This window comes from Aspergillus tubingensis, assembly GCF_013340325.1.
Source record: "Aspergillus tubingensis WU-2223L DNA, scaffold_6, whole genome shotgun sequence".
NCBI lineage: Eukaryota > Fungi > Ascomycota > Eurotiomycetes > Eurotiales > Aspergillaceae > Aspergillus > Aspergillus tubingensis.
The window spans coordinates 914347-930607 of NW_023336280.1; the positions used below are offsets into that span (position 1 = coordinate 914347).

At 49.6% G+C, this 16261-nt stretch overlaps 4 protein-coding genes and 1 non-coding gene across 5 annotated transcripts; 3 read left to right on the plus strand and 2 right to left on the minus strand.

The window, feature by feature from the left end:
- Positions 1 to 2457: 2457 nt before the first annotated feature.
- AtWU_04070 (bZIP transcription factor) lies at positions 2458 to 3399 on the plus strand (the record flags this gene model as incomplete). The annotated part of the gene is made up of 2 exons (XM_035499181.1): positions 2458 to 2761; positions 2843 to 3399. 2 exons carry the CDS (start codon positions 2458 to 2460, stop codon positions 3397 to 3399), a joined length of 861 nt encoding a protein of 286 aa, XP_035355074.1.
- Positions 3400 to 5993: 2594 nt separating this feature from the next.
- On the minus strand, positions 5994 to 7518 carry AtWU_04071 (acyl-CoA dehydrogenase; the record flags this gene model as incomplete). The annotated part of the gene is made up of 3 exons (XM_035499182.1): positions 5994 to 6360; positions 6474 to 7325; positions 7421 to 7518. The coding sequence occupies 3 exons, from the start codon at positions 7516 to 7518 to the stop codon at positions 5994 to 5996; spliced, it is 1317 nt and encodes a 438-aa protein (XP_035355075.1).
- A 411-nt stretch (positions 7519 to 7929) lies between these two features.
- On the minus strand, positions 7930 to 8751 carry AtWU_04072 (Ser/Thr protein phosphatase superfamily; the record flags this gene model as incomplete). Its single annotated transcript, XM_035499183.1, has 1 exon — positions 7930 to 8751. The coding sequence occupies one exon, from the start codon at positions 8749 to 8751 to the stop codon at positions 7930 to 7932; it is 822 nt and encodes a 273-aa protein (XP_035355076.1).
- Positions 8752 to 9406: 655 nt separating this feature from the next.
- On the plus strand, positions 9407 to 10973 carry AtWU_04073 (senescence-associated domain-containing protein; the record flags this gene model as incomplete). The annotated part of the gene is made up of 2 exons (XM_035499184.1): positions 9407 to 10040; positions 10096 to 10973. The coding sequence occupies 2 exons, from the start codon at positions 9407 to 9409 to the stop codon at positions 10971 to 10973; spliced, it is 1512 nt and encodes a 503-aa protein (XP_035355077.1).
- An 863-nt stretch (positions 10974 to 11836) lies between these two features.
- Positions 11837 to 11918, plus strand: AtWU_t96. Its single transcript has one exon. It is a non-coding gene; the product is annotated as a tRNA-Ser (tRNA).
- The last annotated feature ends 4343 nt before the right edge of the window (positions 11919 to 16261 follow it).

Sequence of the window (16261 nt, forward strand, 5' to 3'; positions counted from 1 at the left end):
AACAAGCTCCAGCGCATGGATTATTTTGTCCTCTCTTGTGCCTTGAACTGATTCTTGCTGAGACAATTTATTGTGGTCAATGATATATGAGGCTATGTTCGCTCATCCCTGCAAAGCCGAGTTTTGAGGAAATGAGGCTGAGCAACAGGAAAAGCAAAAAAAGGGAAGAGCAGCAAAAGCGAGGGAGGGGAAAAATCAGAAGTGGGATCCAGACTCCATTTGAACCTTTAGGATTAAAACCGACTAACCTGAGAAGGCAGGCACAATGTGCGTCATGCATTCACGTTCAGCCAGCCATTTCTCTCAAGGCCTTCTCATGGTGGTGCTCCCTTTTCCTTCCCTCCCGTCGGATTTTGCCGTTTAGACTCGGGCACATTGCCCACTCCATCCCTCCCGTGGTGATAATTCTGAAGAGGGTATTCGGGAGCCGTCGGTTTCGATGTTCTACGGGGCTTCTTTCGCCGGGCGTCTCCCGACACGAGTCTATCCGGCAGTCGATTGGTTCTGATTACTCAGAAGGGCTTTTCTGGACCAACCTTCCGCTTGGCGCAGCAAATCGTAGTTGGTTGTGATGGAGGACCTGAGTGTGGACCCGATCTACTCCTCCTCGTGGCGAGCACAACCCCAGTGTTACCATGGTTCCGCCTGAACCCAAAGGGGCTGTTTTGCCTAGTATTTTACTCCCTTCCCAAGGCTCCGCCCTTAAGGAGTCCGATAGGAACATCCATTTCACAAACCTATTCGGGTAAATCCAGGAGGTGTCTGCAATCGCTGGTACGAACAGGCGGCAAGACGTCATTTGCTCAACCATGGGTGAGCCCTTCCAACAGAGACACTCATGGGGCCAGGAGTGACTGTCTTGTCCACATCTGATAGCCTGGCAGATCCTGAAATCTGAGATTCGGGATCCTGGAACCGCTGGGGATCGTGCATACCAATGCAAAACCCGCAGATCGCTGGGAAAATGGTGGTCAGCCACCGTCGTACTTTGTCGGTAGTCTGAACAGCCAAAACCCACACCTATGGTCAGCTCCGCTTGGTCTCTGGACGTTCTAGCCTTATGGACAAAGTTGGTCGCTCTCGGTATTCCCCCGTCCCGCCTGCACTGCAGCGGCCCTCCAACTGCCAGTTTCTGACTGTCGGTCAGTCGGTTTACCCTCAACTTGATCTCTGTTTTTGGCTTAAGCCCCGGCATGGTGCCAAGGATTACTCTCTCCTGAGGTTGAACGAACGCCATGAAGCTTCTGTATGTGCCCCAGGGCGGCGTCAGTCGCCCATGGTTTTCATCTTCGTTTAATTTTGTACTTTTTTTTTTCCTCTCCATTTCCATTTCCACATTCTCTTTTTGGGGTTTGCTTTTTTTTATCTTTTTTTTTTCTGTTCGTTCGCTTAATGAAATATTGAACCCGCTACTGAATCGGGTCTGCCATGTGGCCCGGAAGGACTAAGATCCACCGGATGGTCAATACTACTACTAAATGCCGTACAATAGATGCTACTCCAGATGCAGATTTCGTGCTGGACATGCTCTAGGACAGGAGATGGACAGCAACAACGTGCCAATTTGTCTCTGCTCTTTCGGGGTAACCGGCATAACGGCGTCGGTACTTGACTGGTGTACGCTGCCGCCACGCAACCAGGCCAACCCGTCTAGGGTGCTGAGGGGACCCCCCCAAGTTGCGAATTAGAGCGTGCTTGTAGGTCGGGAGGGTCGGAAGGTGCTCATAGCGCTGCGCCGCTGACCCATCGTAAGAGCTACCTGAAGAAAAGCACTGCACCAAAGCCGTGTGTGCTTCCCCCCTCCCCCTCCCCCTTCCTTCATGGGATTGGGCTGCTCGAGGGATCTGCTCATTGGCGCGTCTTCGGGCCCCAAGCCAACGGTTGGTAACGAAAGTGTACGGTTTATTACTTACTTTACTGGTTTTACTGCTGATAACTAAGGAAGTTGGGGAGCTGGAGACTCCAAGCTGTCTGAGGCAGAGACAGGGACGATCTGGAGACCAAGCCAGGACTAGATCCTCCCAGGCCATACGTGCCTAATAATTGCCTGCACCAGTCAGAGTCTGTCTGAGCTGGAATGGGTCCTAGCAGCCATGCCCAAAAAGGGCAGTTCCCTGATTCGTTTTCGTTCAAACGCTCAACAAAGATTATTCCACCACCAACCCCTACTAAGTAAGTAACTACTGTCTACCTACGTATCTACCCGCCCACCTTGTTCCTATCAGACGGTCTCTGTCCGTCCCCTTGGGTATATATATACCTAGTTTAGCGCGACCCACGCACTTGGAACCGCTATAGTCGCATCTTGAGAGGCGGGCTCAAGTACCTTTAGCGGTCCACACACCTGTCTGGGATGCATCACGTTGCCTATACAAATCACACCTATCACCTGCAATAAACCCTCTTCTGCTCTTCTTCTCACATCATCACCCACCTGAATACGATTTGATGAGCAGGATGAGCCCTACTCCAGAACCCCCCACGGCCAAAAAGCGCGAGTCTCGTGCTGGGGCGCGTAAAGTGACGTCGCTCTCTGCCGAACAGCTGGAGAGGAAGCGCGCCAACGATCGGGAAGCCCAAAGAACCATTCGTCAGCGGACCAAGGAGCACATTGAACGGCTGGAGCACCAAGTGGCCGAGTTGAAAGCCAAGGGGGAACAATTTGACGATGTCGTCCGACGGAATGTGGCGTTGGAACATGAAATTCGAGCTTTGAAGCATCAGCTCGCTCTGGCTGGTAGGCAAGGATATCCGGGTATGGGTAGGTGGCCGGTCTCGTTCATTTATTTCAGCTACAGAAAGAACCTGAAATGGCTGACAGATATCCATTGCGCATCAACAGAAGGAACTTATAGCAATGCTCCCGGGTCTATGCTCCCGGCCACGCAGTTTGCAGAGCCTCTGGGGATGAATCCAGCTTCTAGAGCCCCCTCAGTCATCTCCACGTCCAGTCGCGTCTCGGTAGGGTCGGAATGGCCACCTTATGGCACAAACCGGTCACCTTCAACATGCGAATCGAGCGAGGCGAATTATGGGAACCGGGCTGAACCGTACCTGTTCGAAAATCAACTTCAGCCGGCGAGCGCCATGTCTGTCGCGCCACCGCAGGTTAGCTACAGCGCGCCTGTCGGTGCTCAACCAGACCCGACATTTCAATCGTATGCACAGGCATATCACACCGGGAACGCCACTCGTGGACCAGTAGATGACCTAGCACCCCATCCTCCACAACCAGTTCATTACGTGCCTGGACAGCGGCCGATGTCAGTACCGACAATACCCACAGAAAGACCGGCAGGATATTCTCTCGTGCATGCGCCACAGCCATATCACCAACATACGCTTCCACCTCAGACACGGAATGACTACAGCTATGCCTGGAACCCGCATCAGTCGTGAGACGCTGGACGAGCAAGTGGGTCTCTCACGAAAGGAAAGAGGTTCTTGCAAGAGGCCAAGGCAATTGCGGTCGTTGCCTGGAGGCTCAGCAAGCTATCAGATGATGGTTACGATCAATACTCTCCGACTCAACGCACGGGGAGGACCTGGTATCTGGGACGCGAAACACTGCTGCGTGCAACTACGCAAAACGACACAAACACATACTTTCGGGCTGGTCATATTACACAGGGCTATCTCCAACTTGTCTGCATAGACTTGTGATGAAGGCGCTTCATTGGATCCGGAAATTGGCTTGCCTCTTGCCTGGCGTCCACCAAAGAAAAAAAATTCCCAGGGGTCCGGTTATCTCGGTGACACTGGCGGTCACCACACCGTATCGTGGAACAGGGCAGATCTGACCCGTTCAGTCCCAGCTCCAGCTCTCCCGACGACCCGCCCCAGCAGAAACAAATCCGTGATTTTCGGCCCGCGAACACGACGAGATTTGCCGGCGGGAGATGATGGAACGGCAACTCCACGTTTTCCTCATGATTCGCTTGGATAGAGAGGGGGAGGGGGATGCAGAGGAATCAGATTACATGATTCAATGGTAGACTGATTAGTCAATAGTATCTAGATTGAGAGAGAAAAGAAAGAAAGAAGAGAAAGAAAGTCGATAACCGAGATGCTACGAATCCACATGGTCGGTTTCAGATTCAACCAGAAAACCACAATATGATCATTTTCATCATCGTAAACATCATCAGAGCCCCAGAATGACCCAGTGTATACTGGCCCCCCTTTTTTCCTCTTCATGGAATGTATCTTGTAAAAATTTTACTTTTTCCAGAACCATCTGCGTACCACACTTTCCATCCGATTAGCAAATCTTCCTTTTATTTTTTCCCCAGCCGGCCCGCCGCCCACCGGCTCGTCTACCGGATTTCCTTTCTTTCTACAAGGCCCATCCATACTTTACTCGAAGTAGACAAAAGAAATCAACCCCAGCTACTACTATCCACCTACCCTTTAACGATGATTCGAGCTCGGCAGAGTAAGCGTTTAATCCAAAACTAGCACAGTAAAGAACAACACAGAAGAAAGAAAAAAGAGGATCAAACCGGGGAGATCGGATCCAGAATAACTCCCGAAAACCCTCTCTCTGTCGGTTCTTTCCACTGTCTTCTTTCCTTTCCCTTTCTTGTGTAAGCTTCCGATCGGAACCAGTATACCCAGTACCCAGTACCCAGCTTTCCATTTCTGTCATCGGGGAGGGGGGGGGGTTTGTCCTCTCCAACCGAGCCTCCATCAAAACTCTCTGATGATCCTGATTCAATTTCTTGGCTTGGCTCTTGGCCTTGGCTTGCTTGGCTGAGTCCAAAAAATTATGATATATCAAAAGAAGTTAATGCAGGCATATTTCGGTATGATTATTGTACTTTCGGTCGGATCGGTCGGATACCTCTAGTTACTACTTACTATACTAATCATATTTCTTACTCTAAGTTACGGCTGTAGTTGTTGATCGTAACTTTGTTCAACTCAACTCTGGGTCGGATGGAGTCTACTTACTTTACTTAGTAGTAGGTAGTACTAGTATTCAGCCTACCTAGGCTGCAGCAGCCCTTAAAATTATTTATCCATCTATTTGGCTATCTAGTCTAAGTATAGTAGATGGTTAAGTCTATTCTGGTTAGTTGATTTAGTTTAGTTGGATGGATGTGGGATGGATGTCGGGGAAGGGGGCGCGGGGAATTCGGCGTTTAATTTTATGGGTTCTGTCTGCACTTCATTATTCATACTGTAGAAGTATAAATAGTACTGTCTTGTTGAGATGGATTATTTTGTAAGTACGGGATTTCTAACTAGCATAGTAGATGTGCAGTTGGACAAGAAAGGTTAAACTACTCGGCCGGTAGGAAAGTACTACTATACTACTTTTTTTTTTTTCCCTAGCAAGGAAGACTACTTACTGTAAGTACTAGGGTCCCCACTAAGACGTTAATCGATGATACCTACCCAAATAGTATTTAGTCTTGCCTGAGGTTTTTCTATTGTCTTGTTTGCCGACATGGCCAATTATGGAATGAATGGATGTAGTTTCCGGGTATTAATAGTACATAGCGGTAAGAGGGGATGTTTTCTTTTGGGTGACTACGTATGTATGTATGTATGTATGTATGTATGTATGTATGTATGTATGTATGTAACTATGTGCTTTGTAAGTAGTGGATCCCCATTTAACATCTGAGATGCATATTCGGATGTCGGACATAAGGATGAGAGGATATTGGAGGATGGATATATGGATGTATGGTAGAGAATGTAATCGGTTCCAGTCCCATGGTTTGGGATTTGAGTTTCTCGGCTAGATCGACACGAGGTTCGTTGATTTCCATACCCTTCTTCGGATGTGAGGATATTAAGCCATAAGGATACATAAAGTGACATAAGAAGAGGATAAATGTAGTATAGTATAATGTGTCATGTGAATGTATCTAGGATGGATCGGATCTCAATCTATGAAACGGAACCATAAATCGAATGCCGGATGATAACATGGAACAAGTGGGGAAAAAATAAGAAGAAAGAAAAAAAAGGTATCGTTTCACTTAGCGAGTATACTGCTTCTGTAGCAACTTGGCAATCGTCTGCAATTGAATGTTGCTGGTTCCCTCGTAGATGGCGCCGATCTTGCTATCCCTGAACATCTTCTCGGCGATACCTTCACGCACGAAGCCCATGCCTCCCATCCACTCCACTGCGGAGCCAGCCACGCGGCCAGCAACTTGCGAGGCATACAACTTCGCCATTGCGGCATCTTGCACGAAGTCTTGTCCCGCTTCCTTCTTGCGTGCCGCGTTGTAGACCAGCGCACGGGCGGCTGCGATCTCAGTGTACGCTTGTGCCACCTGGTGCTGCATGCCCTGGAACTCGCCGATCAGTTGGCCGAATTGGCGTCGATCATTCCAGATATATCTGTGACACGTGTTAGCAATGGAAACATCGGCCATGGGATGACTGCTTTAGGTCCCCTCGGAGATACGGGAGGCCCGCGGAGATATGGAGAGGTGGTGTTGGGGGATGCTTACTGTGCGGCATTCTCCCAGGCGCCGAGGGCCAACCCGGTCATCTGGGCGGCGATACCAATTCGTCCCTCGTTCAAAATGCTAATGGCGTACTTGTATCCCTGGCCTTCTTCACCAAGCAGGTTGCTCTTGGGGATCAGGACGTCGTCAAAGTTGAGCACGCAGGTGCTGCTGGCCCGGATGCCCAGCTTCTTTTCCTTCTTCGCAATGGAGAATCCCGGAGTATCCTTCTCCACGATGAAGGCGGTGATACCCTTGTAACCCTTGCTGGGATCAAGGTTGGCAAAGACAAGGAACACGCCGGATTCCATGGCGTTGGTAATCCACATCTTCGATCCGTTGATCTTGTACCCATCGGCTGTCTTCTCAGCCTTGGTCTGCAAGGCAAACGCGTCCGATCCGGAGGCCGGCTCCGACAGACAGAAAGAGCCGACGGTGCCAGTAGCCAGCTTGGGCAGCCATGTGCGTCTTGCCTGCGCGTCACCGTACTTCATGATAGCGGTGTTGACTAGGGTGTTGTGAACGTCTACAAGAACACTGACACTAGGATCGACGCGAGCAAGCTCCTCAATCGCCACAATCGCCGCCGTGAAGTTCATCCCCGCACCACCGTATTCCTCCGGAATTTCAATGCCCATCAGTCCTTGTTCGAAGAGTTGCTCGACCACGGCAGGGTCCATGGTCTCCGCTTCATCCATGTCTCTGACTTTGGGCGATATTTGCTCCTGAGCGAACTTATTGACGGATTCGGACATTAAGGACTCTGTTTCGGAGAGGAAGGTGATCGGGGTGGGCGTCAGTCCGGACAGGTCGACATCCCGCCGGCGGGAGGTGGTGGAAAACGCATGGGTGCTGCTGGAGGAGGGTGTTAGCAATAAGTAACGGCCATAATCGTGGGTGTATTGCTATGGCTCTTGTCCTGTTGAAGGCTGGTGACGGCCAAAACTCACCTCACAGCTAGCCTGGCCGACAACGGTGGTCTTGCGATAAGGCGGGCGGAGGTAGCAGTGCGCGACAAAGGCCGCAACGCACGGGTAATAGACGCCATATCGAAATGGAGCTGACTGGATTAACTGGTTATAGTGTGTAACTCGAGGCCACGGCAAGACACGCAAGGAGAGGAGGAAGGGAAGAGGTGGAAAGCAGGTGGTGATGGGGAGAGATCACGAGTGAGGAGCGCAGACGGGCCTCGGTTAAACGCGGCCGAGGGCCGTCGATCAGCCGTCTCCCCGTTTCTCCAGCTCCTCCAGCTCCAGCTCCATCTCTCCGCATTTAACCACCTGCTGGGGCATATCTACGAGTCCTGTCAACTGGAAGCCATACCAGATTAATTAGATATCATTGTCTGAATGTCACTACTAACTTGTTTCTGTCAAAATAGGTTCCAGTGCGCCTATCTATAGCCCGAGACATGAACTCCCAACCCCTCGTTCACATGCCATTCCCGCTCTATCAATTATCATATGCTTATCACCTTTTCTGGCTCAAACACCTTTGCTTGAGAAAAGTAATAGCCTCGCTGGTTCGCCACAATACGCTTCCCCGTTCGACTATCTGTAAAGTCACAGTTGTAATGCGTATGGCCAAATCCCCACAGTCGCACCTGGGGTTTCTCCCAGCACGCCTCTCCGGCGAGATCCGTCGCGAACGCCGATGATATAGGACTCTTCGCGTGCGCGGGATCCACCGCCAGAGGTGCAACAGTTGGACTGTGATGGGTAAAGATCACAATTCTATGATGGGGGTTGGATCTTGCAATTTCAGTGACCTGATCGTTGAGCCAAGCTCGGTCAGCTTCGTGAGCAGCGCAGTGATCCTCGACCGACCAGTTCTTGATGTAGTAAAAGTCATTCAAGCCGAAGCTAACCCGTTCCTCTTGCATCTCGCTGACCTTGGAGTGAAACGTGCACCCCAGAACCGTGAGATCTGGTGCCAGATCATATCGGGTTTGGTCGAGAAGGACAAACTTCCCTAGGTTGTGAGACCCGGACTTGGTATTTTGCATCTGTGCTCCTTTGCGTGTTATATCGTCAGAGAACCGCTTCAGCTTCTCCCTCACGTCCAACCAACTAGAGTGGAAGGGCTCGTGGTTTCCCATCACGAGAAAGACGATCTCAAACTTGCGGAGCTGATCTTCGATGAACAGGAGGAAGCCATCGTCCCTGACATTGCCGATATCTCCCAGGAGCGCTAGATATGGTGCTTTTGGCGCAATCTCAAACAAGTCGTATCCCTTGGGATTTTCTAGATGCAGGTCGGAGACGATCTGGAACCGTGCCATTTTTAGTGAGGGGCTTGACCTCCCTAGTCTATCCCTCGATCCCAGTTGTTCAGCACTCTAAGCGCCCTTGGCTCCAACAAGAACCCTGCAGCCACTGGAAAATTCGGGGTGTGCACTGACTGGCTTGTCAAAGAGGGGAAAGAGAGCCACCTCCACTCAACCAGGGCCTTTCCGGGAAGGGATGGGGGGTGAATCTTGCCGCCGGCCGCGAAGCTGTTCTATTCTTGTGAGCAGACGGACCACTCACGCGCCGCCGTGAGTATATGTGGCGGTGCGGTGTGATGTGATGAGGTGTGGCGCAGCAGCAGTGCCAAGAGCGGACGGGGGCGATTATGTCACTCCCCTCTTGGCCGCCATCCATTCATTCAATGGTTAATCTCGAAGCTCGTCGGTCTGCCCGGGGTTCGGGCAAGTATTTAGTGCCTGTTCCCCGGTGCTGCTGTCGCATCTCTTCTCCTTCTTCTCTCATTTACTCACTATCATAATTTTACTTGGTTGCTGTGGACAGTACACCGTCTCTCATCTTGCAATCTTCCCCGCCAAGCGGCTGTGCCGTGTTATCAGCTCTTTGCCCCCGCAAAGTCCTCCACTTGGTAAAGACAGGGTCTTCGGTTTCTGAAACGTGTTTACTGTCTATTTTCAAAGCAATTCAGTCATGACTTCTACCGTTCACGATCCAAGGCTACTCTACAGCATCGGCAACATCCGTGCTTTTCACATTCAAAATGGCGAAGAGACAGAGTTGACCCCGTCTGGGCCTCAGACCCTCTCTCTCCTGATGGTCCCCACCAGAACGTCCTCCCCTGGCAATTCCCCCTCGACGCCTCCCCCTGATGCATCTGCAGAGGAGGACTTTTACCTTCATCTGCATCTGCCACCGGAACTGGACCTAGCGCTTCCTGCTACCACCCAGATCTTCCACCAGTCTCCAGACAGCTACTTGATCCCTCGCTGGGATGTGGGCCCTGATGATGGCGCATTCATTCGCATCCAATTTCCGGGTATCGGTTCAGGTCCGGATAAGGTCACACAGGATGATATCGATACCTTTGAGACTATCCTGGCTCAATGCACGGCGTTCCTCGAGCGCGCTCCCCCGCCGAGCGATCATGCTCCGTATAATCCCGCAACTTACGCGCCAGGCGAAGGATATGTTGCCCCATCAGGCTTTGCCCAGGATGATGCCCATGGCCGGATCGTTCTTGTGGACGAGGAAGATGGGAGCGTCGTTGGTGAAATGGAAGGATATGATGTGGTTGAGAAGCCTGGTGTCAAACCTGGCTCGAAGAGTACGTCTTCTCTCCCTCCTAACCCATGAATGTGCTAACAGTCTTGACTTAATAGGACCCGTGGAGATTGAACTTCCTACTGAGGCCGAGGGTAACCAAGTCAACGTCAGCAATGTCTCCGAGGAATACCTGCGGATGGCTCGTCATCCGGTTTACAAAGACTCGACGATCGTTCAGACCTCTGCGACTGCCTCTCGCTTGATTGTCACCGGATCTTCCTACCTTGCCAACGCTATCACGAGCGGCGCAGAAGCTTTCACCAAAAAGACCAAGCCCAACCCTAAACCGATGACCTTCTCTGACACCACACATTCTCGGATCCGAAAGGTCGGTACATTCTCGCAGGGTGCTGCCGATCTGTCTGCAAAGACTGTTGGTCAGGTGGGTAAATACGCCCAGAATATCGGCGCCTCCCTGGCCCGCCGCAAGGACAATGGTACACAGAGGGGTGTCAATAGGTCCGGGAGCGACTACAAGCCCGGCATCCTGAACAAGTCGCTGATTGCGTTCTCGACTTTAACGGATGGCATCGAGCAGGGTGCTCGCAACGTATTGATCACCGGCTCCAATGCAGCTAGCACCATGATTGGACATCGCTATGGCGAGCAGGCTGGTTCGGTGGCCTCCGACCTCACTGGCGGAGTCAAGAATGTCGGTCTGGTATATATCGACGCCGCAGGTGTCAGCCGCAAAGCTGTGCTGAAGTCTGTTGCGAGGGGCATGGTCGTCGGCCGTATGCGCAACGGGCAGCAGGTCCTCGTTGGCACGGGCGACGGCGGTGATGTCCCCGCTGGAGTAGCTGGCCCAAGTCAGGCATATGGGCGTGAGCCGGTTGTAAGACGTCAGTCTCCCAGCTCGACCCCTCCACCCGCATACGGTGCACCAGGCACTACTTCATTGAGCGGTATGTCTATGTCGGGGGGCAAGCGTTGACGTGGATGCTCTCGGTGTGTTCTTTGATTCTGATTTGTTTGCTACACTGTTTAATGTATGATTTCATGACCTTGATGCCCTGGGCTGGTGATTTCCCGCGTGTCGTCTCTTCTGTGCTCTTTCGGATGATTTTATGACACGTCCTTGTTTATATGGAGATATGGTGCAGCCTGATATACGGTGGCACATCAATAAGACGGAAACAGCAGTGACATTTGTTCTTGTCATATACTACACTAGAGACCGACTCTATCTCCAGACTAGTTGTGAATATTGATTCTCGATACCCATCACCAATGTTGTCTTTCTGTCTACTACGTAGTATAATTACTACAAATATCCATATCCAGGAACAGTTGCAACGGTTTCAATACCACTAGGCGTAGGTTTATTGTAAGAATGTATCCGAGTCGATGTCCCATAATCCAATGCATTCCCAGCTGGCTGATATATACATCTTGCTCCTCGCTCTCGCACCGGTGTCTGTCACCATGTCCAATGCTAACATACACTGTGTCTACCTGAATCAGTGGTAGCTCTACTGTTACCTAGGCACCACTCTCATGATGGAACCAATCATCACATCTTACTACCTACCATTATCTGCCGCAGTAAATATATATATTACTTAGCATGTGATTCGTATCATCATCTCACCAATTCACACAATATTACTACCAGCTAACTTACTACTACTTAGTAGTACCAAGCAAGCTACTACACAAACCAAACCAAAATATACCCTATACAGCGCATCCCAGCACCTCCGTCACGAAGTTCCCAAGAACCACACCACCAAAAATGCCTCCTTATCTTAGTTTCCCCCTAATATAGCCAAAATTTGAGCTGTTAAACATCAATAAGACAATATGGCCGAGCGGTCTAAGGCGATAGACTAGAAATCTATTCTCTTCGGAGGCGTCGGTTCAAATCCGACTGTTGTCGATATCTTTTTGTTTTTTTTTTTTTTTTCCCCCCCATCCCTTCTCTCTACCGAGACACTTTTTGTGGGAACTGGAAGTAACCATTGTGTGGTTGTTGTGGGTCGTGGGTGGGGTCGGCTGGCGGGTTATCCAGAATTATCATATGGGGGTTGAGATTATGGGTTCTTGGTATAGAGTATATCTATAGTCTAGACTTTAGATGTCTATTGGGGAATGGGATGTGTGCAATGTATGTTTGGTAGTATTTATGTGTCAATGTCGATTCATTGGATTCATGTTACATAGGATGTAGATAGTGTCTATCTCTAGGGTTTAGGATTCAGGTAGGTAGGAATATCTCTCTGGGTTAGGTGGGGATCTGCTTCTCTATACGGACGAAGAGGGAAGATGGGGTACGACACGCAGTAGTAGTTTTATTAATTGATTGATTGGAAGCATGTGAGATTTATGTACAGGGTAATGTAATGTTGTACACCCTATGTGCGTGTATGTATGTATGTAGCTTAGGGAGAGCGGGGATAGCAATGCGAACATAATGAGCGAGAATTGCATAAGTACCACATATGGGCTATGAGCAATCTACAGCTGCAGCTCGGCATAATGCCATGTATAAAGGGGAATATCTGATGCTATACTACAATAATGGATTTATTGGGTAAGACAGCTTTGTTTAGCTACTTAGCCAGTAGGTAGTAGTCGATGTGGTTATGTTCGGAGATGCGCGAGTCATTCCCTATCCCCGGAGATGAGTGAAAAAGCCATTGGTATCCTAGCAAGACTCCTATAATGTAGGTTGATAACTACCTACTTGATGATCACGCGATATGTACATCCCCGAGAAGGACCGCCTCGTTCCCGGGGAGATCAAGCAAAGGAAATTAGTATACCTCAGACCCTGCCATAGTAGTACCCCATAGCTCAATGCAGAGACAACAAGTAATATAGGCATGCAGGACATGTTCCACGCGACTAGCCCAAGAAAGGGAAAGATCGTAACTGTGGTGTTTATGTGTTCAGAGATTATTTCAGACATCCATGTACAGATAGTTGCCCATCAGACCCCGATTTGGGAAAGTAAACATGGCGTAAATTGAAATTGGTTTCTCAGACAAGCATTGATCATGTTGCAGAAGAAGACATCGATAAGGCTGGCAGGGTAAATTAGATCTCCCCGACAACCAGCAGCAGCAGCAGCAGACAAACAAAGGGATCGATGAAGGGATGCAATTGAAATTATAATTAGATCGGTTAGTTAGTTAGTTAGTTAGCTAGAGTTTACTGTACTGTACAGTAGGTATCAGCAGTTGTCACAGGCTCACAGCGCATACGTAATTGGGGGAAATCTCCGAAACTCACTATTATCATCGGCGCGATGCTGGGGTAACGAACTGGTCGTCGGTCGTCATGCGGAGTAGATCCGGTTTATTACTACTTACAGTACACTCGGAGGGTTACACTGCAAAGGTAGTTGCCCAGGCCGCCGAAAACTAATCAATAAGAGTCTCCTTGATTGAGCATGGGCCTTTTTCTGTTTTGTCTTGGTTTGTTTTGTTGCTTCCCTGGGAACATCCCTGTCAAGAGTTTCTATTTTAGAGGGATTGGCTTGACGGCCCCCCTCCCTCCCCTCCCTCACGGGTAAGCCGAGTAGACTAGACTGTCAGCTTTTAAATTAAATAGCTGGATGAGGTGCATCCTAGCTGGCAGGCTAAGGTAGCTAGCTGATCAAGGTCGGTTTCATGTCGGGAGACGTAGGAGTAAGATACAGCATTAGCATTGGGTGGTTGGTCCAATGGCGTGCAAGCTGGCGCTAGTTAGTCCAATGCTGCACTCATGGGAATATCTACTCCATTCCGGAAGAATCCGGTTAGTGTGGTTGGACGTGTCGTATCAGTAGCTATCAAGACTGGAGGGCGGAGTAAGTAGAGTTGCGGAGGATGGGGTTCAGGAATGGAAGATTTATCGAACATGTAGATAGAAGGGAAAAGGACAGTTGATAAGAAAGATATCAGGAATTATGATGATCCATCATCCAAGGGATAAAAAAGGAATGAGGTATGTTCATAGTGCCCCAGCATTAAATAAGCTCGGCCTTGATGGGCAAATAATTGGAGTACCGATCATGGTAAGAAGGACAACTCCAGGGATGGCGGTTATCCCTACCGTGGATAGGATATCCAAGGGTCAAGGATGGGGCATGACCCGAGGAAGAAGAGGAGCACGTAGATGTATTAAGCGCTGTGGTTGGGGGCTTTTTTTTTTTTTTTTCTTTGGTCAGGGACGGGTATGATCCATTGACGTGTATGTGATTAAAGTTCGTTTAGTTGAGTTACTTAGATTTGGTAGCGATCGGGAGTTCATGAAGCCAGTCAGTAAGTAGTAGATTCTGAGAGGAAATCATAATAACAAGTCGAATAACAATTAAAACAGCAAACCAGCAAACCAGCAAAAACAGACTACTGTAAGTCCCCTGCTAGGCGGTGGTACCTAAGGCAGGTACCAGTGGGCGGCGTGACCGGCGGTACCTGAGGTGTCCAGGACGGTAATCTTCCGGACAGCCAATCAGCAGTTGGGCGCAGACGATGACTGCCCGGTTAGTCGCCGTAATGACGATCGGCTGCCCCAGCGGCTCCAGTAGCGACCTTTTTCGTGCCGGCTTGAAACAGTGGTTCGATGCCCCTGATGACTTGGCGCCTTCTCATGCTCTCACTTGGTCTCTGGTCTATTCTCTCTCTGGTCTGTCGGTCTGGCTTTGGTGTGTTGGGAAGCTGGCAGCTGGCAGCTGGGAAGAAGGGTTGTGTCGGCTGATCATGACCACTGCGCAAGACTCAATTTAAGTATACGAGGGCCGCTTGGTATTATTATAGTGGTCATCGACAGAAAAGCATGCATAAATCGGCACACCAAGTGAGTACGTAGTAGATAGTCGGTTCTAGTGAACACTACTACATAAGGTACACGATCGCCCATCCGGACGAATGACCAGACTCAGAAGGAGAATCCCAACGGCCGGTCGAACCAGGCAAGGGACAACACCCACGTTCAGGCCCTTGTTTTAGTGGTTCTCCTCTGGATCGGGCGTCCATTACGCCCTCTTTCTGCCCCATTCTGCATCCAAGAAGGAAACCGAAGGAGAAAGCCTGAGGGAACAGGAAGAGGAAGAGGAAAAAGAAAAACAAAAAAGCATTTCGTCACCACCTCGTGAGGATATTAGGTAGCCAGGGAAGGCGGTCATCCCCACTACTAACGTTCTAGAGTCAGTCGGGTTTTCCCAATTGAAGCCCACTCCTCCGTCCGTATTCAAGGTTCCCATGGTCCAGTCACATCCCTAGCTCCTCCCAATATTTCCGAGGTCCCCCAATGCAGCTGTTTTTGATGTAGTTCTGTTATGTAGGTAGGTCTCTTATGGAAATGTAGGTTGAGGTTGAGATATGAATATCTTAAATAGAATTTGGTTTTCCAGTAAAGATCGAGCTGTATTTGATTTCATTCATCTGTCATTAACCTGTTGGTTAATTCCTTTTTCTTTCTACTTCTTTTTTTTCTTTTCGCAACTGCCATGTTGCGCTTTTAACTTCTGGCAAGTTGCTTATGATTTTAAATTGGGGCGGCGATGATTATTCCTGGCAAAGAGATCCGACCCGTTGACCCGCTTTTTTGCTTTCCCCAGCCAGCACAGCAAAGCAACGCAAAGCAAATGCTGGTTGACGGACTGGTTGCCCGTTCCTTCTCACGACTCGCCTTGGAATTATTTGTCCCTGCTGTTTCTCTGGCTCCCCAATTCAGGTGGGAACCTCATTTCTATACTTGACATTTCTGCTACGTACTCCCGACACGAGGTAACCAGGTCAATTCATTCACTAACCAGATATGAAGTAGTTAGCAGTTAGCAGATAGTACTTAGCAGGTGGCCCCGTCAGAGTGCTTGGGTGGGTGTTCATCGTTCGCAGGAGGGCAATAATAATACCTGGCTTATTAGCTGTATCTAGTAGTAGTCGACTAACTAGCATTATCAAAATTATTATTTTTATTTTTATTATTATCATTATGATTTTTATTCGTATTGCTACGACTTCACACTTACCACCGCCATCTCTTCCTCCCCTTCTCTCTATCCCCTCTTCTTTCTTCTTTCCCGTCATCATCTCTTTCCCTCCATCCTCTTCCTCTTCCTCTTCTCTTGTTCCCTTTGTCCTTTTTGTTCTGGTTTCATTCGATTCTTGTTCTCTTCACTTGTTATTTCTGCTTCTTGCCTTCGTTTCGGGATCCTCTTCCTTTTAGACGCCCTCCTCCCCCCCTGGGTCCTTTGATCCCGCCGGTCTTCCTGCTCCCCTCGCGCCGCGCCCC